Source organism: Mya arenaria, chromosome 6 (assembly GCF_026914265.1).
Source record: "Mya arenaria isolate MELC-2E11 chromosome 6, ASM2691426v1".
NCBI classification, from domain to species: domain Eukaryota; kingdom Metazoa; phylum Mollusca; class Bivalvia; order Myida; family Myidae; genus Mya; species Mya arenaria.
Genome location: NC_069127.1, coordinates 72600345 through 72626208, shown reverse-complemented (window position 1 = coordinate 72626208; position 25864 = coordinate 72600345). Strand labels below are relative to the sequence as shown.

Here is a 25864-nt window from a genome sequence, read left to right as displayed (position 1 = left end):
GAGAACTTTGAATCATTCAAAGGCAAATGTGACCTTGACCCGATGACCCTCAAAATCAATAGGGGTCATCTACTGGTCAGACCCAACCTCCAAGTCAAGATTGAGGGCCATGGGTGCAGGCATTGTAAATTACCAATCAGACAACCTATTATTATTCCAGGTCACTGTGACCTTGACCTTTGACCTGATAACCACTAAAATCAATAGGGGTTATCTTCTGGCCAGGCCCAGCCTCCATGTCACGTTTAATAACCATAGGTCTAGGCATTGTCGATTTATCACTTGGACAAGCTTTAAAATCCTTTAACCATTTAAGGTCACTGTGACATTGACCTTTGACCCGAAGGCCCCTATAATCAATAGGGGTCATCTAATGGTCAGGCCCTATCTTAACGTCAAGTTTGATGACCATACATCCAGGAATTTTTGAGTTATCACTCGGACAAGCTTTGGTCTACCGACCAACCAACCGATCGACCAAAATGTGCAAAGCAATATACCCCTCTTCTTCGAAGGGGGGGGGGGATAATAACAACTCATATATGATCCTAAAGGAAATATACATTAATAATAATAAGAAATTAACTAAATCAAATGCAGAAAAAAATACTTGTTAATAATAATGAAATAATTGATAAATTAATTATTAGCTTCCTTGAATCCCTGAAGACTTATCTACAACATTAAATGGATTGAAATGTCTCCATGTTTGACCATGTGCATTCGGGAAAAGGACTTTTCAACACCATGACTTTTCAACCCTTTCTTAAAACAAAGACCTTTCAACCCTTAATCTTTTCAACCCCTAATGTAAAGACTTTTCGACTCCTACTTTTGGACTTTTCAACCCCTATTATTTTTGTAAGTCAGGGTTGAAGGTTGAAGGGCTCAAAAAGTCCTACTCCTGAATGTACATGGTCGAGCATGGAGACTAAAAGTACTGTTACAATAATCAAGACATAAGCTACCAGAACTACGACCTAAGAAACCTAGGGTTGAGTTGTCATCTGACTCAGAATCAGAGACAGACTAACGACAATATTTCAAGTTCCTGTAGTATTATAAATGAAAATAAATGTTTAACCATTGCTTTGATAGAAAATTTACTGTGAAAGTAAATTACACAATGACTAACTTATTGAAAGACGGAATTGGCCAATATAAATAGCAAGAGCATGTTTATAACGTTTAACTTATTTTATCAGGTTTTAATATAAAACCAGTCTCAGGAGATATATAAATTTTCTGTTTTGTTTCAGGTTGTAATGGATAAGTTTATGATCTAATAATGATTTTATTTCAGTGCTCATACCTTAAATGACTGGGTAAAAGACGAAAGGGGGTATTAGACACAGGCAAAAAAATCCGTGAAAAATCTGAGAAAAAACATTTTATCTAAGTTTTGGGTTAAAGGACGCATAGAAAATATGTCAAAATCGTCTGCCAATCTTGGTCACCATGTTTGTTGACAGTGACGAAATAAAAAAAATGTGAAAGTGGCGATGGTTATCTTTAAAACCATACAATGATAATGCAAACTATGTTTCATTTTTATTCGTTTCATGTTAGGATAGGCACTGAAAATTACTTAGTGTGACAATTTGTTTCTGGATGGCACTGAAATCTACCTTTTATGCTATTTGTAAGATTTCTTTCTGACAGTGTATCATAAATGATAACCTGTTGAGAATGAATAGGGAAGTTACTGTATGCAAAAACTTTATATTGTACGGGCTTGTTCTCAAAGTGTCAACACCTACAGAAAAGAATAAAGAACATAAAAAATCATGACCATTATTGCATCAGTTTGTAGTTTTGGTATGTTAAACAGGTCTAAAGGCAGTGCGAATTTTTCACACCTTACCGTATAACTGACAAAAATATTTGACAGTGCCCAACTTTGCTTTTTTATATGCATGTTTAATTATTGTTTTATTCAAATTAATATTGAATAATTTTAATAATTTAAATCGTACACTATTTTTTTTTTAATTATAAACATCTTGCGATATACCGTATCCCGATCTTCAACTGCCGTTTTAACCTATATATACTCAATTGATATGACGCGAGTAACTTCCTTTTCTACATAAATCTAAACAAACTCTCGGCCTGAAATCGACCTCAGAAAAAAGTTCAAAAGCTTGTTACTGGGTATTATACGCAGGCATTTTTACATCGAAATCTGAGGGGAAAAAATGCGTCTAACACCCAGTCATTTACGGTATTTTATTTATTTGAGCGTATACGATTAGTTTTCTGAACTTGTCATTGCTTTCAATTATGTTTAGAAATAGTTTCTTGTTTTGCAACTCAGATACGTGTGCGCGAGCATATATTATTCATATTGTTTAGTATTTGTAGTTTTTGTTTTCTTTTTGAGAAGGCATTTTACATTGTAATATTTTTTATACGGTGTAGGGAGACAACTTTAATAATATTTTTGGTGGGTTTGTGATGAACATGGAATTACCTTAAATTTGTTTGATGAATACTTTTGCATAAATCATTTCTCGTATTACATTTTTAAAATTTGAGGACGAACTTTCACTTGCGGGGGGAAAGTGTAACAGGGTATTATATTCATCCGTTTATGTTCACTTATCATTGCCTGCTTGTGTTTAGATTGCGCGTACATTATTATGGAGTGTGTGTGAAAGTGGTCAGTGTGTACGTTTATAGTGGTCAAACAACTTTCATTGGTTAATATAAGAATTCATTTATGCACGAAATTGGAAGTTCAACCGCTTTTTAACCCAAACTACCGCTTTTGAGAGCTAAATCTACCTCTCTGTCATTGCCAAAGGTTCACTTGTCTGTTCAGGCAACCTTTTTTTTAAATTTACCTGTCAAATGATGCATGTAATTTGTAAATGCTCAAAAAAAACACATGGTTTGATAAAGAAATGTTTAATTGAAACGTATTAAAAACAATGTGGCAAATGAGACTTTTACTTTTTCTCTGCTGTACAGTTATATATATCATGTTTTCAATTTTACTTCATACTGTTTCTTTATGTTTTTTCTTTTCTCGTCTTTCACTTATCTTTAATTCAGACTTCAGTACACCAGGCCAAGCCTCATACATGCTACATTTTGGCAAACAATAATTCATTGTTATAAAAGGAAACCGGAAACAAAAAGCGCCAATGCCGCTTCAGGGTTCGAATAAAGCACTCGCACACTCACAAAATGCGAGCCAAATTTAAAGACACTTGCAAAAATTTGCGAGTTCAAAATTTGCAGAAAATATGCAATCCTCGAATTAGATATGAACATATTTGTGATCAATTCCTGCACAATACATATAAAACGAAATTTATAAATGCCTACTTTTGTTTTACGATAATCACACAGAAATTGATGACGTAGACTGAGGTTATGCGCACAGGCAGGTACTTGTTACTATGTGGCAGGTTCCGTTACTATGTATTTTTATAGACTTGTTTTTCATTTCCATTTTTGGCGGGGCGGTATTTAGCGATAATCGCATCAAGACACAGTCTCAGGGTTCGAATAAAGCACTCGCACACTCGCAAAATGCGAGCCAAAATTGAAAAATGCGAGTTGAATTTAAAGACACTCGCAAAAATTTGCGAGTTCAAAATTTGCAGAAAATATGCAATCCTCGAAATGGATATGAACATTATCGGTGATCAATGCCTGCACAGTAGATATAAAACTAATTTTAGAAATCACACAGAAATTGATGACGTAGATTGACTAACGTTATGCGCATAGGCAGGTACTCGTTGCTATGTATTTTTGTAGACTGGTCTTTCGTTTACATTTTATGGCGGCGGTATTTAGCGATAATCGTATCGAGACACAGTCTGTGTAATGATGACAAGCAAAAAGATAAGTATTTTTACGCATGTTGATTTTAAAATCGCCGACGGCTGATGATCAATCAGTTCCAAAAAAAGAAGTCAAAATGAAATAATCCGTCAGGCCTGTAATCCGTCCGTTAAAACTGTTTCGATGTGGAAGAGGGAGTTGAACAATACAATTACCCTCAACACAGATGACGAAAGGAACGTTTTCAAAATAGTTTTCACAGACCAAAACTGGCCTGATCAGACTTCCTCCGTACGTACTGTCAGTGTTACATATATGATGATATCGTTTAATGTACAATTACATGATCATTCATTAAAACAATTACACTATACCTTAAACCATTGATTTCCATACAATATATACTTTTTCCTAGCTAACACAAAGGTTTGCCTTAAAAATTGCGAGTGAGTGTCTGGTTTTGCGAGTTGAAAATTTAAGCACTCGCAAAAATTTGCGAGTGTCAAAAAAAGTAAAATTCGAACCCTGAATCTGTATAATGATGAAAAGCAAAAAGTGTTTTACGCGTGTTGATTTTAAAATCGCTGACAGTTGATAGCAATGATAAACTAGTTCCAAACAAAGAAGCCAAAATGAAATAATCCGTCCGTTAAAACTGTTTCGATGTAAAAGAGGGAGTTGAACTTTATATTGACCCTCAACACAGATGGCGAAAGGAACCTTTTTAAAATATTTCGTACATACCAATACTGGCTTAATCAAGTACGTAATGTCAGTTTTACATATTTAATGATATTGTTTAATGTACAATTACATGATAAATCATTAAAAAACAATTACACTTAACTTTAAACCATTGTTTTTCATACAATAATTGAATATTATAAGTATCTATCATGTGTTTCTGGTATGGATAGAAAAATCCGACCCGAGGGAACATGCGAAAGCCGGGTACGAGGCTTGGCGAGTTACCGGCCACACAGCGTGCCCGAGGGTCGGATTTTTCGATCCGGACCGGAAAAACATGATTGATATTTTTTCTTGCATATATCTAAATTTATCAATTTGTGGAAAAAATGACGTTGAAAACAAACTTTTGTACAATTAAACTAAAAAACGCGTGCGACGTTGTTTACTGACGTCATAGAGCGCAGTAATTTTAAATAACTAAAAATAGTGTTTTTTTACGATTATTTATTTTCAATTTTAATTGCAAGTCTTGCAAACATATATATTTGATTGCACTTTATTTACATGGCATAATATATTTTTCATAAATCATACAATATATGAAATAGAGGTGGAGCGTTGTTGCGCGTGACTCATCTTACATGGGGTATGTAAGATGGGTTTTTTTCCAGCACTGGTCACATGACCGGAAACACACGTCCGGTATGCAAGAAATACTTTTTCCTTGCAAACACAAACGTTTGCCTTAAAAAATACTAGTGAGTGCCTGGTTTTGTACGAATTGAAAATTTTAACACTTGCAATAATATAAACATATTATAAAAGAATATTTGATAAAGTTATTCATATTGTGTGTAGTGTAGGTCAGATCAATGTCAAGGTTATTTTGGCTAAAAAAAGAAGGAAAATGAGTCCTTGATTAATAATATCCATGAAATAGCAAGCCTTAAGTATTTTCGATAAAGCCATCAATGCATAAATAAGTTATAGCGCGGACACGAGCATGTGTACTCTGACCTTTAAATGTCTCATGTGACCTTGCCCTTTAAGGTATAGACCCGGGCCAAGGTCACTGCAAATCATCTCAATGAGGACAACATTCGTACCAAGTAATATGGTAATCCATCATTGCATAAGTAAGTCATACCGTGCACACGAGCATGTGTACTCTGACCTTTAAATGTCTCATGTGACCTTGACCTTTGAGGAATGGACCCGGGTCAATGTCACTGCACTTCGTCTCAATGAGGACATTATTTGTACCAAGTAATATGGTTATTCATCAATGCATAAGTAAGTTATAGCGCAGACATGAGCATGTGTACTCTGACCTTTAAATGTCTCGTATGACCTTGACCTTTGAGGTATAGACTGGGTCAAGGTCACTGCACATCGTCTCATTAAGGACAAGATTTGTACCAAGTAATATGGTAATCCATCCATGCATAAGTAACAGGGCTTTTCTGTCCATTTTGATAAAAAGACCCTAAACATTTTGGGAAATTATGCGCCGTGAAAATGCAGAAATTGCGAAATTTTACAGTTAAAAGAAGGCTGTCTGGTCTCCTGCGAATTAGGAAATTATTTAATATAAGTTTATTTCCCCTTTAAAATACCCAAAAATTTGAATCCTTGGGGCGTATATATCTATTGCAATAAATCATGACAGATAATATTTCATACTGATCTCTGTCTGAATGTGATGTAAATCAATGATTTCCGAGAAGTTCAATAATCAAAAAAACATTAATTCACATAATTTATAAGGATGTTGAAAATGAACCAGTTCAGGTAAAAAGACATTCTAAAAAAAAAATTAAAAAAAATAATTTATTTTTGATTGGGAATTATTTTTTTTTGAAGATTGTGAAAAATATCTTATATTTTGCTTTTGGAATGGGTCCGATAGTCGGACCCTTGGGTCCAATAGAAAAAGCGCTGAGTAAAATATAGCCCGGACACGAAATGTTATTGCCAGACAAACAGACGGACAGACAGACAGACTGACATATGGACGAAGTGCATTCCTGTAATCCCCTCCCCACTCCGTGGCGGGGGATTAAAAACGCCAAAAAAACCAGATCGTTATGTCTTTCAATACAAGAAGGGGAACATTGATAGCATAAAAAGTGATATGAGAGACTTTTGTAACAACTTTGTGACTGATGACCTCTTTGAGAAAAACGTGAATCAAAACTGGATTTTATTTAAAGACAAACTTACCAAATCTATGGAAGATCACATCCCTAAGAAACTAACTTCAAGTTGAAACCTGCCCTGGAATACTCAATAGATTAAAAGATTATGTCGCCCGAAAAAACGTGCTTAGGACTCTGGAAAGAATACCAGATATAGACACTCCTGGAAAAGATACTTGAAACTTAGTAAAACTTCCAAGTATAGACGGACAACCAGACCCCCCATGGAATTATGAACAACCGAGATCACAAAAACATATTAGTTTTCAACATGGGTTTAGAGCCAAATATTCCTGCGAAACCCAGCTTTGAAATACAGTCGAAGATCTATCCACACAACTCGACCAAAGGCAGATCACTGACCTCCTAATACTAGTCTTCAGTAAGGCCTTTGACACCATGCCCCATCGCTGACTTCTATACAAGTTACAGCACTACGGGATCTCTGGAGCCACAAACAGATAGATCGAGTCCTGGCTATGTAATCGCCAACAGAGAGTGGTCCTTGATAGCTCTACCTCCCTTAAGAAATGGTGCTATACATCAAAGACATCGCCGACAAAATCTCACCAACAACCAGGATCAAACTATTTGCTTACAAATGTCTTTTGTATAGAGCCATCAACATCGTAAAAGACCAGTTACAGCTCCCAACATGATCTTGATTCACTAGTCTTTTAAACTGGTCAAAAACATGTTCATGAAATTCAATGCATCAAAGTGTCACCTTCTTAAAATTACCAGAAAAAGAAACTACATTGAAATGCAGTACTCCATCAGTAACACACCACTCCAGAGAGTTCTACATCATCCATACCTCTGGGTCCAGCTAACATTAGATTTAACCTGGAAAACTCATTTTTGCAACATTACTGGAAAAGCTAAAAAAAAAATACTCAACCTACTGAGAAGACATCACTTTATTTATCTCAGGTTTTACGATAAGTATCTCTTCTCCTTAAAGTCTCCCCACTTCTCCCTAATTTGACTGGCGGGAGAAGTGACTTCTCCAAAAAAAATCAGCCTTGCGAGAGCCCTGGTGACAACAACCAGAAATGGTAAAGAAAGTGTCTTAAGTGAAAATGACCAAAGAAGAAGAATTAAGAGTATTCGGTAGGGATGTGTGCATGAACATACATGTACTTTGATAAGGTACATGGTCGTTTTACAACAATACAAAGCTAATATTGTGCGCATTGTTTTCCCATTTAAGAAAGCACCATGCCCCTATTTTGGCTCACCCTGCCCTTTTCTTGGCCCACCCTGCCTTTTTTAATTCATGGCTAAAACACTAAGATCAATATGCCGACGTCATGACATTCAATAGATTAAGTGTTGACTTTTTAACCAAAATAGGGACGTTTTAACTCATGGAAATGTTGACTTCAGTTGAACTTGTACAGACTATTTAACAATTCAGTTCTACCAGAGGCGTACCTAGCGTTACGCAAAACCTCAACCCCATACTACTGAAAAACTATCTGACAAACGTTTCAATTGCGAAATTTGATGTAAAAACCCAACCCTTTCCCTGGTAATGCACCAGTCAATTGTAACCACGGCCCACGAGGTCTGGTGAATAGCGGGGACTTCCGACTTTCTGTCTAGCCAAGCCCAGTTAAAACCACTCGCCCTGCGAGAACGAACTTCTGGTACAATCCTCACCAAATGCCCCTGCACCCCAGGGACCCTAGATAAGGCCCATCCCCTGCTATTTTTGGCATGAAGACAAAAACCACCGCATTCACCCGACACTGAGGGACCACCTGGAAGGTTAAAACATGGCCGATATCCCCACTATACCCCCGGACCTGGGGGGGGGGGTAGTTAGAATTGACTGGTGCATAAGGCACAATAGTTCCCATAATAGTAACATTTAAAGCAAATTTTACATTTCAGTACAGTACAAGAAGAAATGGTTGAAGAGGTCGAAATGTTTAATATTTGTCTGAACTTTACATGTATTATGTAAAAAATTAGCCTTTTTAAAGCATAAAAAATCATGAAATATAAGCCAAATTGCAACGTCAAAAACAAAATTCACGGGGAGGGATGCCTCTACAAACTGGTTGCATGCATTCTAAATGTCTCTAGGACGCCCGTCTTCTTTACCAAACCAAATTTTAGAGAAAAATATTAAAATATACTATTACAGTAATGATGTAATAGGCAGTTGAAATTTCAGTGTTCGAGATCGAAGATAAAAGCTTCCAAAATAAACAATTATTCCAATTAATGATAATCTCCCAATATTCATGTAACTAAAACACACTCATAAAAATGATAAAGTTAATAACAAAACAACTTAGATCTACAGTATAGTTTAGGGCTTTCAAATTATAATATTGTTTTATATGAAAATTGAAAAAAGAAGTTTTTAAAGAGCGAAGTTCTCATATTCAGGTAAATTAGCTTACTTATGGACAATATTAACCAGACCACACCAAATACACAATATCAGGCGATGTTTAAAACAACATAATTATCACCCGGTATATGACACCCCACAAAGTAGCGGCACGTTTTTGGTGGGACAGTTTGGCATAATTGGAAGTGTGTTAATTTAGGTAAACCCTTATCGGCTCTGTGACACGTGTTGAGTAAATACCATAATAATTACGCATTAAAGGACCGTAGTACGTGTACATTTATAATTGCGGGTGATTTTCACACAAATTAACGGCTTCATCTGAAGATTCATAAATAACAATCGCGAGAAAAATGGTAATTTATTGCTGTAAGTATTAAAGAAGTCCAAATTAATAGAACTTTTCTCTCTGAAATCATTAATTATAGATGAGTTTCCTTGTGCTACATGTGCTGTTGACTGTAGTAGTGATCAATGCATACATTCTTCTAATTGTAGAAATTGGGTTCATGCTAAATGTTCTGAATTGTCCGAGCAAGACCTTAAGTCTTGGAGTGCCAAAACCCTCAAATTTGTTTGTAAATCGTGTGCATATAGTGGATTATCATATGATGCCGGAGCTGCACTTGCAAGGTAAGTACCTGTTAAATTGAAGGAGTAGACATGTCTTAATCCTAATAGAAACATATCAAGGCCGAAATATGAACAGTGTTTTTAACATCAAATAATTTGGAAATATCCGTTACGAACATTATTTATTTACATTTTACATTTGTTTGTAACACAAGGGGAATTTTCAATTCATTAGCACTGCTGATTGCAATGTACATATTCCAAAGCTTTTGTCATTAACATATATATGTCTTTGTCAATGATTTAAATACATATTGTAAGTTAATCATTTAATATATTGTTTTTGCAGCGTTCAATATTTCATGTAATTTTATTATGTTTATGACTTATGTTTTATGCAGCCTTCCATGTTCGATGTTAATCAAATGCATACGTCATGTATGTAGAGAAATGATGAAAAATGAAATAAAAATTTAGTATTAAGTTAACTGTATATATTTGTCATGTTTTTACTTCACCTTAAACATATCCATAAATCGTATTTCGGTTGAGAACAGGATAATACTCTTATTGGCTAAATAAAGGAAATTCTTTTGTCAATAAACTCATTATCTTGATATAATTTTATATTTTTTGGCTACAATGTGTAAAATCATATATATATATGACTATTAAAAATAAATACGATAGCAGGCGTCTTTCGGTAACATTCTATCATGTTTACTTCAGTTTAACCATATCCATAAATCGTATTTTGGTTGACGACGGGAGATAACTCTATTTGACTAAAAAAGGGAAATTCTTTTGTCAGTAAAGTCATAATTTCTAAATATTTTTTATAATTTTTGGCTACAATGCGTATAATCATTATATATACAAGATTATTTAAAAGTAAATGCATTAGAAGGCGTCTTTCGGTAACATTCATGCGTCTTTTGGTAATTTTATCCGTCTTTCGGTAATTAATCGTATTTCGGTTTGTCCAGTAACCCCACAAAACCGGTACGTGGTGATACAGGTCCCCAGTGGATTTCACGCTTCCTAGTTAAATAGCCCCAAAGTCAAATAGTCCCAATTTTGGTCAAATAGCCCCCCACTCACATTTTAAAATTGGTCAAATAGCCCCAAAAAACGCGCCCGCTTTTTTATACAAACTTATATTATTCCAAAACATTTTAAACCTTTATTTTTACAAAATGTGCAATATACATGATTTGTATATTAATAAATCTGACAAATTTACCAAGTAAGAATTACAAACGTATTAAAATATTACCTGTACTGTAGATAATATATCATTACAACAAATCTACATTTTAAATGTTTCTAAGCCATTTTTTTTTTGGTTTTTCTTTATATTAATATTGGTTACGCATCAAAATTAAGGAACAACAAGAATATAAATACAGTATATTTATAATTTTACACATTATCAGTCACATCTTTTGAAAAACATTTAAAATATATGGTAAAATGTATTCTCATTGTACAATATAATATACATTAACATAGATGGAGAATGTATATTATATGTCAATACATAATAATAATTAAGGTTCTTATGCAGCTGTCACTAATTTGTTTCATTTGGTTTGTGGGCGGTGTGCATATATATATAAATACGGTTAGAAATTCAATATTACAATAATATCTTAAGATTCTATCACATACATATTAAAATCGAACATTTCAAATACATAAATACAAATTCCACTAAAAAGAATTATACTCTACGAATACAAAGAATTACAAACATTTTAGACTCAGCCTTTATTTATATAAAGAAAAGGTCTAGATAATAAAAGAATCTATGCGAACAAATGTTTCATATAGAATGTATCCTTGGCATTATATTAGCATAAGCTAATTTGAAATTTTTAAAATGACGGATTTCTTAATCATTTTATATTAAATCTTATTGTAATTAAAATATCAAAGAGAAGGTGTGCAAAATAAATTATTTGAAGACAGTTATTAAGTTCAGTGTGAATCTACTTTAATCTTTCTTCAAAGGATTATTGCAAACTGTGATAATTTATTTAATATTCGTCTCTAATTAATAAGTCTTTAATATGTGCAAATTATTTTTTATATTTTAAAACATTTTAATTATCAACAAATGTTATTGTTTGATTAGCAAATATTTAAATGCAATATATCATAAAAATATTACAACTTACCTTGAAATATACATTCAGATATCTTAAAAATATTTCAATTTACACTCAAATATCTTAAAAATATTACAACTTACCTTCAAATATAATTTCAAATAAAAAGAAAAGGAGTTCGGGCTTTTCGACCAAAATGGGGGCGTTTTGACCAAATTGGAGGCGTTTGACCAATTTTTTCCAAGTGGGGGCTATATGATCAAAAGTGTGGGGGCTATTTGACCAAAATGGGGGCTATTTGAGGTGCTTTCTATATAGATATAGAAGGAAAATGCAAACTAGGTCGGAAAACACTAAACAAGAAAAAAATGAAAAGATTTTGATGTTTTTTTTTGTTTTGTTTTTTTTTAACGTTTTTTTTTTTAATTTACGTTTTTTATGTACTTTTTCACTAAAATATATGCTATTTGATGAGTAAAAAACACTTATTGAATTTTAATTTTATAATATTAAATTAGACAATAAATCAAGTCGATATAATACATTCTATATCAAATGTTTTGGATCAATGATTAATTTATCGGTATCAATTGATATAGATATAGAGGATATTTGTTGAATTCAGTGTAAGATCGTATTTTCTTTCATGCTTTTCGATGAAATATGGGGTTTTAACAGTGAAAATATCAATTTGATGTTTTCACTGCAAAATAAGGAGTGAAAATATCAACTTTCAGAACACCTTTTAAATTCCTTTGTAGTTACTTGCCTTGATCAAAACAGAACACTTCACATTGAACCAGTAAATGTTGGCAAAAAAAAGTTTAAAAATTAAAGAAATGTTTAATAAATTTAAATAAATACATATTTGGAAATTAACAACTTACCGTTTATTACCGGGGATGCTAGGCAAGATAGCCAAGAAGAAAACAAATTCTTTCTAATTCCTTAGATTTGGTGTACCCCCAAACCTCCGCTGAATAATTTAAAATTGAACCAACAAATGCGTCAAATAACTGAAACAATATTTTTGGTTTTAAGTCATACTCTTGACATTTACAAAATAAAACATTCATTGCCTTAAGGGCTTTGCCAATCAAGTGTTCCTGGTTAAGATTAAAATTGCCAGTATAATTAAACACCACACCTAAATAGTTAAAGTCGTTAACAACGTGGATATCGTGGCCATTATATGTCCATTTTTCATTAGGTAATAACCCACCTCTTTTACGAAACACCATAATTTTGGTTTTATCGGTATTCACTTTTAATCCCCAAGTGTTGCAATAATTTGCTAAATTGTCCAAATGCGTTTGAATTTCATCAGGAGATTTTCCTACAATGGCCATGTCATCGGCAAATAATAATAAAATCAATACAATATCATCTATGTGTAATCCTGAATTTATATCACTTTGCAAATATAACTCAATATCTTCTACGAATAGGGGAAACAATAAAGGGGACATAACTTCCCCTTGCCGTAAGCCTACAGCATAACTAAATTAATCAGAATATGATGATAATGATTTAACACATGATTTAACTTTTTGATACATGTCCCGAACAATTCTAAGTATTTTCTCTTGTATTCCACATTTATACATTTTCAGCCATAGTGCATTTCTATAAATAGTATCAAAACATTTCATCATGTCGACAAAAATAATATATAGCCTTTTATTTTCAAACAAATAATTCTGTATCAGAGATAACAGTATAAATATAGCATCTGTTGTAGCGCGACCCTTTCGAAATCCGAATTGGGCATCCGAAATAATATCATGTTGTTCACAAAAAGTTTCAACACGCTTATTTATAACGGTAGTAAATAATTTTGATAAACAGTTAACCAAAGTAATTCCCCTGTAATTATTAACATCTGTTTCTGAACCTTTTTTATGAATGGGGATTATAATACCTTCAGTCCATTGTTCGGGATAATAACCAAATATATATCAAACGGGGCATGAATACAAAACCAAATTACTACGCCGCCATTTATTGAATAAAAATTTGAAAGGCCGAACGCGTTAGCAAAACAATTGCGGATAATCATTGGATATTAAACATTTTTCTAAGTTTTAGAGTGGGTTTCATGAAACATGGCTATTCCGTCGTCTCACAGTCAGAGACCAGTCTGTTTCGCTTGAAGACAGGTCGTTTTCATGGTAAAGAGTGAAGACCACGCTAGGATGTTGACACATTTTAGGCGTGGGTGGGGTAAAAACATATCAGTTGATCTGTCAATTGTTGTGTGTATTTTCCGAGAAGATCGTATTACGTATTACAAAACCAAACAGTTCAAAATACATTCGAACGATGATTTAACATTCTATTTGTGTTCGAGCAGGTGATTTCGACTGAAATTGATTGGTATGAAAGCAAATGTTTGAACATTCAGCTTCAAAATCAAGAAAACGGGATAACCAATTTTTCTTATAAACGGTAAGTTCTTAATGTCCATTATTCCATAAAATGTGTGTTTTCGGTCCGTTATCGTGGTGTGTTAAAACGCAAAAACCGGGCGTTATCGGGAGAAAACGAGCATTATTCAGTAAATTCACATGCCGCTAATGACCGGCTTTTTGCGCTATCAGGGCCCGCATCATAACAATGGACGCTGAGTGACATTGTTTTAGACCGAAAGTGGGTCAACGATGCAAACTTTTGCACAAAAACAAATTTCAGCATATATAGCTGTTAGAATGAAAGAAATCTGAGTACTTTGAGAACACACGTGACTTAATATTGTTGTACATATTCACTATAACGTTAAATCATTTACCATCAATATTGCAATTTTGGACTTTTTCCCACAATCCTTCTCTCCATACTTTGTCAAAAGCTTGTTTAAGGTATATAAATGCCCAGAACAGTTTCTTTTTGTCATGATTTAGGTTTGCTATTAATTGCTGTAAAACAAACATATTATCTGTTGAGAGCTGTATGTGGCAATAAAAGATTTTATAAGTATCAGTGCCGGAGGTAAAAAAAAATCATACAACTTTACACGTAGTCGTAAAATGAACGATTTAAGAAGAGTTTTGGAAAATATTTAAAAATGGGAAAAAATCAAATAATGGTGAAACTATTTCTAATGAGGAATTTCTTAAGTCATCTTATAACTCTATGTTCGAGTCATTAGATGTGCTTATTTCAGATGATTACATTTTGAAAGCAATCAAGAAGTTCGGTTCGAATAAGGCACCCTCTATTGACAACGTCTTATATGAGTATTTTAGGGTATCAGTACCACACATTATTAGACATTAAATTCCTTCTTTAATCATATATTGAACACGAAATCGTTCCCTTGATCTTGGGCAACTTGTGTTGTTATTCCAATCTATTACAAGGGAAATCAATCAGGCCCTAACAATAACTCGCTTTTACTAGCTGTTTTTCAAAATTCTTTACTGTCGTACTAAATGAAAGGCTGAAAATGAGGGCTGAAGAAATTGTATTTTAACAGATGCTCAGTTTGGATTTAAAAATAAGTATAGTACTGTTGATCCTGTCTTTATTTTGCATTCGTTGATCCAAAAACAGTTTGAAAGAAAAAAAAGAAGCTGTTTTGTTGTTTCATTGATTATAAAAAAAAGCTTACGATTGCATTGATAGAAGCAGGTTTTGGTATAAGGTCATAAAATTGGGAATCGACGGTAAAATTTTGTCCCTTGTTCGATCTATGTATAGCGAGGTGAAATTTTGTGTAAAACACTTGGGAAGATTGTCAGATACTGTTGACCAAATTTCAATATATCTACTGTTATTTGCAGACGATGCTGTTATTGTTTCAGAGACAAAGGATGGTTTGCAGAACTCTTTAAATAGTTTATATTCATATTGTCTTCAATTGAACCTCAAGGTAAAAATTGATAAAACTAAGGTCATGGTGTTTAAGAAAGGTGGTAGGTTGGGTAATAATGATAAATGGTTTTATAATAATCAGGAATAAGAAATTGTTAGTTCTTTTAATTATCTAGGTGTTGTATTTACCAGTAGCGGTTCATTTATCCAAGCAGGAAAGGAGTTGAGATCACTGCACTCACTTATGGAGCTGGTTCGTTATATTAAAGTTCTTTCGATCGAATATTCGAATACCAAAATGAACCTTTTAGAATTGTAGTAAACTATTATTCACTGTAGTAATATTCGGGGCCCTGTTACCCTTCTTTGTCGTATCCGGTACACGCGACGAACACTTATTGTTTCATTAATTAGCGTCTTAATTTCCCAATTTTTCAGAATATATCCCCCAAAAAAACGATACATTTAAAACAAACAAATCGAATTATTGTAATTCCTGTGCGTTCATATTTGTAAACAATACAAAATAAGATCGTGGATTTTCGTATTTTCCCGGTTGAATGACGGTATGCGCCAACATGTGAATTGCAGCCCTGTTCTGGGAATGATGTTTGTAGAAAACGACACCATGGCCAAACAACATTTTTGCCTTATGTATTGTACAACAATACAGGACATATATCCTTAAACGCTAAACCGTACAGTTATGCTTCAAGGCAAAAGCGTTATAAAGAAACACGGATAACAGTTTAAAGCACATAACTAGCTTATGTATCATTAAGGCGATTTGAGCAATATCGCCAAGCTTGATTAGCAGTAAAGACAACACATTGGTATAAAGGCCGATCTCTTAAACTCTTAATTGGCATGGTCATTTAAATGTACCAAAAATAATTGGAATGTGTTTAATGTCACTTGTCTAACAGCCAGTAAATGCAAAATTACGGGGATTGTTTATAGTTCCCGACGATATATCCGATATGACGTGTATAGTGTCAAGTTCACACCTAGGGGCCAATCGTTGTAAAAGCAAGACTTACGAAGAACACAGTTGTAGGCAAAAAGTTTATTAATTTATTAATTCAACAAAAACATCGAATATTCGAATACCGATTTTGACATTCGAATACCAAACGTTCGATCGAATATTCGAATATTCGTTTGCATCCCTGCTCTTTTTTAATTTCAATAATGGATTGTAAATATTTGCGTTTAAAACGGCCAGCCAGTGTAAGAATCGAATTTGAATGACGACCATGCAATAGTTATTTAGTTTGGTATTATAATTTTGCAATAATAAGGTTGCATACATTGGCGAATTTCCGTACCCTATCCATTAATAGTAATTCTACAGCGATATTCGCAACCCGCAAACTGTTGTTTTTTTCTGTTTGCATTGCTGGGGCAGAAGTGACTATCACTTATCGAAGGGATCATTCTTAACTCATACCTTGTGTTTTTCCTGTATCTCCTCTGCGTTGGTGTTCAAAGGATGAAACCTAATCTGGAAAAAAAACATTAATTAATTCACGCCGGTAGTACAAAAGTGACACTCTCATATACAATATGATACATATCTGTAACTATCATATAATGTGTCATATTATGTGTTTCTTGCCTTTCCTTTGTATTGGCGCTTGAAATCGGTTCCTTAACAGTTATAGTATTTATACTTAGTTCTTTTAAAGACATGGTGGTTTTGTGTCACGGTGATCGCGTTTGGCATTTGGTATTCAGAATATCCTGCATTATTGACTTTTAAGAGTAAAAAGATTACTAAGTAATAGCAAAGTTTTGGGTCTTTAAGACATGAGAGAAAAAGCAAGCGTTCGGGTGAGTGAAGGCAGTGAAACAGGCACTGCATTTAAAATATATCGGAATCGGGCCAGCGGTTTCTGAGTAGAAGATTTTCAAAGTTTTTCCTTTTGTCAACCATTGTTCTGTATGGAAGCACTTTTATTGAAGGAATCTGTAGGCGGACTACCTAAGGAACATTCCTGCGAAGTAAGTTAAAATTGTCCCAGTGGTTTACGAGGAGCAAGTGTTTGAAGGAAAATGATGACGACGGACGGACGGACGACGACTTATCACCCAATAACAATAACTCAAGCCGAGCACTTTGTGATCAGACGCGCTAAAACATTTAACACCACATACGCAACAAGAAACACCATAAACAGACCACGCAGTCATCAAAATTGATTCACTAATAGAAAATACCGCCTTGGAACCCGAGTCTACTGGGGGCTGAAATACGTTTGCATGAATTGACCTCGCATAGGCCTAACAACTGTAGTGGCCAATCAGAGCCCAGTATTGATAAACCCGCCTCTTTGTATGATAAGCCCGCCTCTGGCTAACAGTTGCATATATGTGATAGTTCAGTTATTGATTGGATTCAAGATCGTGAGCGTATGAGTAAGAATGTAAAAAAGCTATATTTAACCATCCCTTTGGGTCTGTTATATACATTACACTGACAACATTACAACAACTATCATAGGGAACATAGTGTGTATACCAGGAATAAACATTTAATCGGTCTTTTACATATCTTCCTTTAATAATTATCAAAAAGGACAACTCACTTTTAGCAATCAGTCGTAGTGGCGTCTTTTCTCCCATTCATGTTTTACTTAGTTGTTCTCTAAAGTTGTCTTTACTATAGTTTTGTCTTTGCTCAAAAGATGGAAACCATTGCCAACTTTGGAGCTTATCAGGGTAACGACGGTCTCTATCGATTTCTCCTCTCAGTGCAATAGTTGCGTTAAGATACGCTAGTTTAGCACTTATTTATCTACTGGACGCAGCGTAAGATTAAGGCAGATAAGACATACAGAAATTATGAGGGTCATAAAGCTGACCCGTCCTTTTATAATAAGTTGCGATAGAAAATAGAAAAGTTGTGGACGATTTTACATTTAGCCATAATTAGGCAGAGCTGTTCTATAGGGGGACGTTAGTTTGAAAGTACAGAAATATCAAATCATCTCTGATAAACTTACTTCTTTTACATATTATATTCCATGTCGTTTGTTGAAGTCTATAATTGATCGTTTATCAAGACATGTTATTGGGGACATTTCCACACCTTTATTTATACTGTTTGGGTTTTTTTCTATTGGCACTGTAACACAAAATTGGGTGTGAAATTTCGGAAAGGAACAGCTAAAATGAAATATTAAATGTTTTTGCTATCATTTAGTACCGGTCTTTAACGATACACGTTAAAATGTCATTAATGTTGTTCTGACAATAAGACAGGTATACCCTTTTATTCCATAACAACACGTTGATTTAATGGCATTTTGACTTGTTACTAAAAATATGCCGACAAAATTCCATGTAACACATTTCTTGCCTAATCAAAATTATATTTACGCTAAATTTATAAACATGTTTGGTTGAGTGCAAAATGGTAGACCAAAATGTTTACCATTAATAATTAGAACTTAAGCATTACTAATGAACATGTTGACTCGATGTAGATATGTAAATTATTATCTTTGAATACCCTTATTTATGATGTTTCATAGTCCATATGTGTTTCCAAAATTGCCACTGAAACTTAAAACATTAATATTTTATAAGAAAAGTGTTACGTTTTAACTGTCTGAAATAGTGATTGCGATTAAAAATGGGAATAATTTTTGCTAAATATATTACTTTCTTTTTTTACACAAAAACAATATATGACATTTCTTTACTACTATCATATATAATTTCAATTATATAATAATGATAAAAGGAAAAAACATCCGGAATAATTTTATTGCTATAAATGACAAACTTCGTTGCACATGTAATAATGGCTTTTTAAACTGGGTATCTAATGTCTAAAAGTTGTTAAGTAATTATGGATTTGCATATGAATTTGATAACCCAGTACCCTTCATGAATTTAATAGAGAAGAGCTATGAATATTTTCAAACGAAGAATGGTTCGGAAGTTTTGTTTTGGATATGTACAAGGATTTTAAAACTTATAATAAAATACAATTTATATTTAGTACCAATGAGTTAAAGTTTTTACTAAGAGTTTCTGATATCCCTTAAAAGACCTAGTGTGAAGGCATACTTTAAGAAATGTTTGGCAGGATGTGGCTGTTGATATCGGTTTAATACCTACGCAAATGTGTCAATATTAGTTGTAAGTAACCGTATGCGTATGGTGATTCCGAGTATAAATGTTGTAACGTTTTAAAAACGTGTTTCAATTATTGTGTTTTCCCGGCCCTCTACTACATGCGAAAGGCTCTCAACATGGTGGCAGCGGTGTAAACCAACCAAAGCTGAACGTACCTGAAATACGCGCAAAATATAAAGCTGACTGTAAGTGTAAAACCCGACCGAAACAGTGAACGTCGCGAAAACATATTACACGAGTTAATAAATTTGTCCCCTACTCAATTCGAACTTAACATTTGAAGACAAATAAGTGCACATAAGTACATATCAAGTCATGGCAGACTCATTATTCAAGCCAACAAATAACCTGGATATTATTGAAGGTAACATAGCCGAAAACTTCAGAAAATGGAAGCGAAAAATGGAGGTATACATGTCAGCAAGTGGTGCGGCAGCAAAAGATGAAAACATACAAAGTAGCATTATTCTTAATTGTGCCGGGCCAAAAGTAATTGAAATGTATGATCAATTTGTATGTGAAACACCTACCGATAAGGACAACTCAGACAAAGTATATGAAAAACTGGAAAGGTGCTTGAATCACACCGTTTCTGGAGCACTAAAATTGATGATTATGCATCATTTGAACACGCGTGGAAGCATGCAGCTTACAAGAAAAGGACCGAATACTTAAAGACAAGATAGTTTTCACCACTACTGGCAAGCTGCAGGAACTTTTACTCAAAGAAGGTAAACTTAAACTTGAAAAATGCATCAAAACCTGTAGAGCATATAAGCAATCGAATAAATATCTAAAAGAGATAAGACAGACAGAAATGCCGGTACACAAAGTTGACCGATCAAAAATGCAGTCAAAACAAAATCATGCATACAAGAGCAGCCAGCGTCCACAAGTCTCCCATAATGGCACACGGCCGACCACATACACACCCCAATATGCCCAAAAGAAAGAATGTAAATACTGTGGGTACAAACACGAATCGTCCGAAGAAAAATGTCCAGCATGGGGCAAAATTTGTGTAGGTTGCAAAGGGAGAATTCACTTCAGAGCAACATGTAAGAAAGTTCAATCGTTGGCAGAGGCTGCCGAGTCTGAAAGTGAAGATGAACTGTGGCTACAATGCGTCATTGTCGGTCTGAAATCAAAAGTGAAAGCCAAAATGGTCGTTAACGACATTGAAATTGATCTCCAAATAGACATAGCGGCTGAAATTTACAACAGACAATATGTGTATAAAAGCCAAAGAAAAAAGAATATCCTAAGACTGAAAATGTGGAACAAGCCAACTGTAAATTCTCTAGGTCAGACAACACTGAATGTTAAAAATCCTCGAACTGGAGATGAACAAAGGGTGACGTTTGTGATTGTCCCTGATGAGTTTGAATGTTTGTTAGGCTTCCAAACAGTTCAAAATCTGAACTTAGTGACAATAAACTCAAAGAATTTTATTGGAAAGATTGAACGAGATCTTGGAGACCTGGGGGAAGCATCTTTAACAATTGAGGAATTTGCGAGGCCGAAAGCTTTGTCAGCTCGAAACATACCACTCGTTATTAAATCTGAAGTTAAATGCGAAATCGATCTTTTAGTCGAAGGGGCATACTTGAAAAAGTAACAGAACCGACCTCACGGGTGAGCCAGATGGCTATTGTTAAGAAAAGCAATGGAAAAATGAGGATATGTATTGACCCTCAGCCGTTAAACAAGGTTCTTGTTCGCGAAAGATATAAACTGCCTACATTTGATGATATCTTGCCGGAACTCCACACTGCAAAGATTTTCACATAGCTAGATGTGAAATAAGCTTTCTTTCACGTCAAGAAAGTTGTGTGAAGCCCTCAAAGGACTTGACGGTGTCTGCACAATAGCAGATGACATAATAGTTGTTGGAAGTGGAGACAGTGACGAAGAGGCAAGAAAGGATAACCATAACAAACTTGACAAACTGTATGCACGTTGCAATGAGCAAAACATCGTTCTAAACGAGGACAAAAAAGACATGGGAAAAGAGATAACATTCCATGGTCACAAGATTACTGACAAGGGAATTCTGCCAGATACATGTAATAAGAAAGTTGAGGCGGTGCGTCAAATGGAATCCCCAAAAGATGTGACTGAAGTCAAGCGAATGTGTGGCTTGGTTCAATACATGACTAGGTTTCTGCACGACCTGCCTGAGATGACGGAACCAATGAGAAATCTAAAGAGAAAATGCGTTAAGGTTTTTGTTGGATAACCAGTGTGAAAGAGCTTTCCAAAATGTCAAAGAACAGTTGACAAAAGCGCCAGTATTAGTGTACTATGACCCTGAAAAGGAACTGGTTCTACAAACTGACAGCAGTCAAAATGGATTAGGTATAACCTTTTTACAGGATGGAAAGCCACTTAGTCAAGCGCCAAAGAGACTACAACATATCATGATGAAACTATTTAGATATGACATAGATTTCACTTATGTACAAGGAGCAGATCTAGTTATTGCGGAAACATTAAGTTAAGTCTACATTGAAAGTGAAGAAGAAACACGACCAAGAATTCTCGCGATATATACTTCGGAAGAATTTCCAGATGGACGTGTCTCGGAAGTACGCGAAGCAACAGAAAGATACAATGAATTTCAAAAACGTATAACAATGATCCAGCAGGGATGGCCTGAAAAGGAACAAATAGAGCCAAACTTGAGAAAATACTTTGCGCTTCGCGATACGCTGACAGTAGATAATGGAACAGTTCTGAAAGGAGAAGCCATGGTTATTCTAAATGTCTTGAGAAGAAAGAGATGCTTAAAAGACTACATCTAGCACATCTCGGTTACTAAAGTATGGTGCAAAGAGCGAGAAACAAAATGTTTGGGATCGGTATGAATCACGACATAAAACATGTAGCAGAATCCTGTGAACCGTGCGAAAAAAGGAAACCACGTAATCGACGACAACCGACCAATATGAAGCTCTTATGTTAGATCTTACAACAGCAACTTCAAAACAAATTATTGGCAAGCTAAAGAAACAATTCATATTTAGAATTCCAAGACAATTTATAAGTGATGGTGGACCTCATTACTCATCCAGTAAATTTCGAGAATTTGTAACAATATGGCAAATAAACCACCACATAACGTCGCCAAACGATCCGAATTCAAATGGGAAAGCAGAGGCTGGCGTGAAAATAGCCAAACAATTAATGATGAAGTGCACGGACACTAAAACTGACCCAAATGAAGCTCTCAGAAATACACCAAGAGTAGACACGGGTGAAAGTCCGCATGAAATGATGTTATCGAGACCAGCTCGAACTCAGATTCCCACCATTGGGAAAACAATTATACCTAAATTAGCACAAAACGAAAGGCAAGAAAAGAATACGTGCGCAAAAATTTAAACCGTACAGCTAGGACATTACCAAACCTTAAAAAGGGAGACGATTTGTTCTTCCAGCACAACCACAAGTGGACACAGGGAAGTGTCTACCAACATATTTCGGATCGATACTATCAAGTTGTAAGCCAAAACAACACGTCTACAAACGCAACCGCGACCACTTCAGAGGCATGGGATTAAACGTTCATGTTCGGGACATGTCACCTCCACCGGAGACACAAACTGAACCAAAACAATCATCACCGGAAATGAAACACATGAGGAAACAATCCCAAACAAAGTGCAACAAATACAAGTAACAGGAGATTGAGACCGAGAGGAGAACTCCAACCTCCAAAATACCTTTCGGACTATATTAGGAACTAAATTATATCGATCAGATGGAATGGACAAAGACAATGCATGACAAGAGTGTTTATATGGTGTATAAGTGTTTAGAAAGAGTGACTTTTAGATAAGAGACTTTTATTGTAGCATTTGATGATTAAAACATAACAGTAATGCCAACAATATTTCTAGTCATGATGTTATGATTTTAATTATGATACTATTTCACTATTCAATGTTTGTGCGAATTACATTCTTTATCTTTGAAATTTATATCCAATACTCAAAATTACTTTCTTTAAAAGAAAAAAGGATGTTGATATCGGTTTAATACCTACGTAAATGTATCAATATCAGTTGTATGTAACCTATGTATGCGTCTGGTGATTCCGAGTATAAATGTTGTAACGTTCTGAAAACGTGTTTCAATTATTGTGTACTCCCGGTCCTCTACTATATGAGAAAGGCTCTCAACAGTAGCCTTATCGCTATCGGCGTAGTGTCAATTACTGACAGCATGTGATAAGAACAAAGTTGTAAATGTTTGTAGTAATTAGGCTGTAGGCCGCTAGGCCTGCATACTTTTATAACCGTATCTCGGAAATCGCATCGGCAGATCGACATAACATTTTTAACTTTTGGCGAATTTATGCGCGCACGGGCGTATAAACCCCAGCGCAGTTAGAACTCCGTTGGCAAACGACCTAATTTACATAAACATTTACATCGAAAATACCTAGTAAGCCATCTGCTTCAATAGCTACGGACTGCACTCTGCATATGAATAAGCTAGCTAAAAGTAGCGCTTTTATAAGCTGCGTTTTGCGTAATATAACGTTATTAAGATTGTACAAAAAGCAATTTTAATGTCGGCGAATTACAGAATGCAGTACAAAAAGCAGAATCCGCAAATAGTTTCAAAATGAACGCGTACTGAATCAAATAAATACATGTGTTATATACCTTTGTTTAGATTACGCTGAGGCCGAGGACCGATAATATGTACATGTACATTGTAGTTAAGAATAGAATCTGGGTCAGCGTATTCCGGGAAGTTCATTCATAAGAACATTTTTTATGTTTCAAATTGCTTAAATTTACTTGACATTTTTATTGTTATTGTTAGTTTGTACTTGTGTAAAATGTGTGTTGCATAAGACCTTTTTCTTGTGTAAGTACATACTAACAACCTTTTACCAGTACAAAATGCATAGTATACACTTTTATCATTCAAATCAAATCGCGTAAAGCGTTGACAGGCTATCGACCTGCTATAGTTTGTATCATAGCCATGTAATAAATGCCGAATGAAACGGGAAGCGTGTGAATATTTCTTAGTTTGTCTCAGTAATTTCAGACCAAAGTCTTGAGCATGTAGCATAATGCATATGCATATGTAAAAACCACTGATATACTAATAAATGAGTAATCTGTACATTGTGTAACATAGGTTGAGGGCATTATTAAGATACATGTACATCAAACATACAGGGAATAAATAGTATTCGGGTGATTCGATCAGGTATTTGTCGTTGTAGAAGGAAGCCTTAAACATAAACTTAATTAGAATATCCAATGCATTTTGTTGGGATGCATTTGGTTTAGCTGGCATACCCTGAAATTAAATACGCCTAAGTCAAGTTTGAATTGTAGAGTAGATTTTACCATAAAAAATCCTAAATGCTTTATCCGTGGCAGTGCATCGCTTATGAAACCAAAGCTCCAGATAAGGTTTTATATGATATTGAGAATTACCCCATACCTTATAAGTAACTATTTGGCGTATTCCACATTTCAAGTGACTTATACTACATGATCTTATTTAGAATCAACATAAAATAAGCCTTTGCGAAGGAAATTTTGAGCGAGCATATACTATCTTTAGATTTTATGTTAATAAATATGTTAATAAATATGTTTAACAATTACATGACATTCAACACTTTAAGCGCTTTGATATGAATTGTTATACGCAACTCATTTCCTAATAACACAACTTAAATAAAAAAGTTTTTAGATAAACTCCCTCTCTGCCAATGTTAATAAATAATAATAAAATTGACAATGATTTATAGTTTCTTATCGATTGCCTATTGGTTAAGTACTTGACTTTTATTTGTATATATTGTGGATAGTAGAAAAATGATACGAATATATGGATATATGTATTCAGACGATGTACAAATGTATTAGTCTGTTCTGTTCCGTTATGTTATGTTCTAACGTTTCAATTCATTCCATGAGAATTGCTGACATATTGTCTTAAAAGTGCGTACATGCAAAACCTTGAGGTTTAACGTCGGCCATAGGGTGTGTAGTATAGCGCTCATATGTTTTCGAATAGCGTTCAATTTATACAATATTAATTAGCTATATCGCAAAGTTAACATTCAGCTATAAAAGATCAATGTACCGTGCCAAATTCAATTTAAGCGTGATTTGTGGGTTTCAATTTAT

At 34.5% G+C, this 25864-nt stretch overlaps 1 protein-coding gene across 11 annotated transcripts in view; it reads right to left on the bottom strand.

The window, feature by feature from the left end:
- Positions 1 to 25864, bottom strand: part of LOC128237121 (uncharacterized) — an 89388-nt gene that overhangs the window by 34388 nt on the left and 29136 nt on the right. For 9 of the 11 annotated variants that reach the window (XR_008261501.1, XM_052952348.1, XM_052952345.1 and 6 more), the window contains exon 2: positions 17002 to 17055. The exons of 1 other annotated variant lie outside the window; for it this stretch is intronic. Coding sequence is in view for 1 of the 10 variants with exons in the window: in XM_052952351.1 (XP_052808311.1) it covers positions 17002 to 17055 (54 nt within the window). In the remaining 9 variants the exon portion in view is untranslated. Of the gene's footprint in view, positions 1 to 17001; positions 17056 to 18139; positions 18194 to 25864 lie in introns of those variants that run through there. One more of the 11 variants, XM_052952346.1, reaches the window with a different exon arrangement.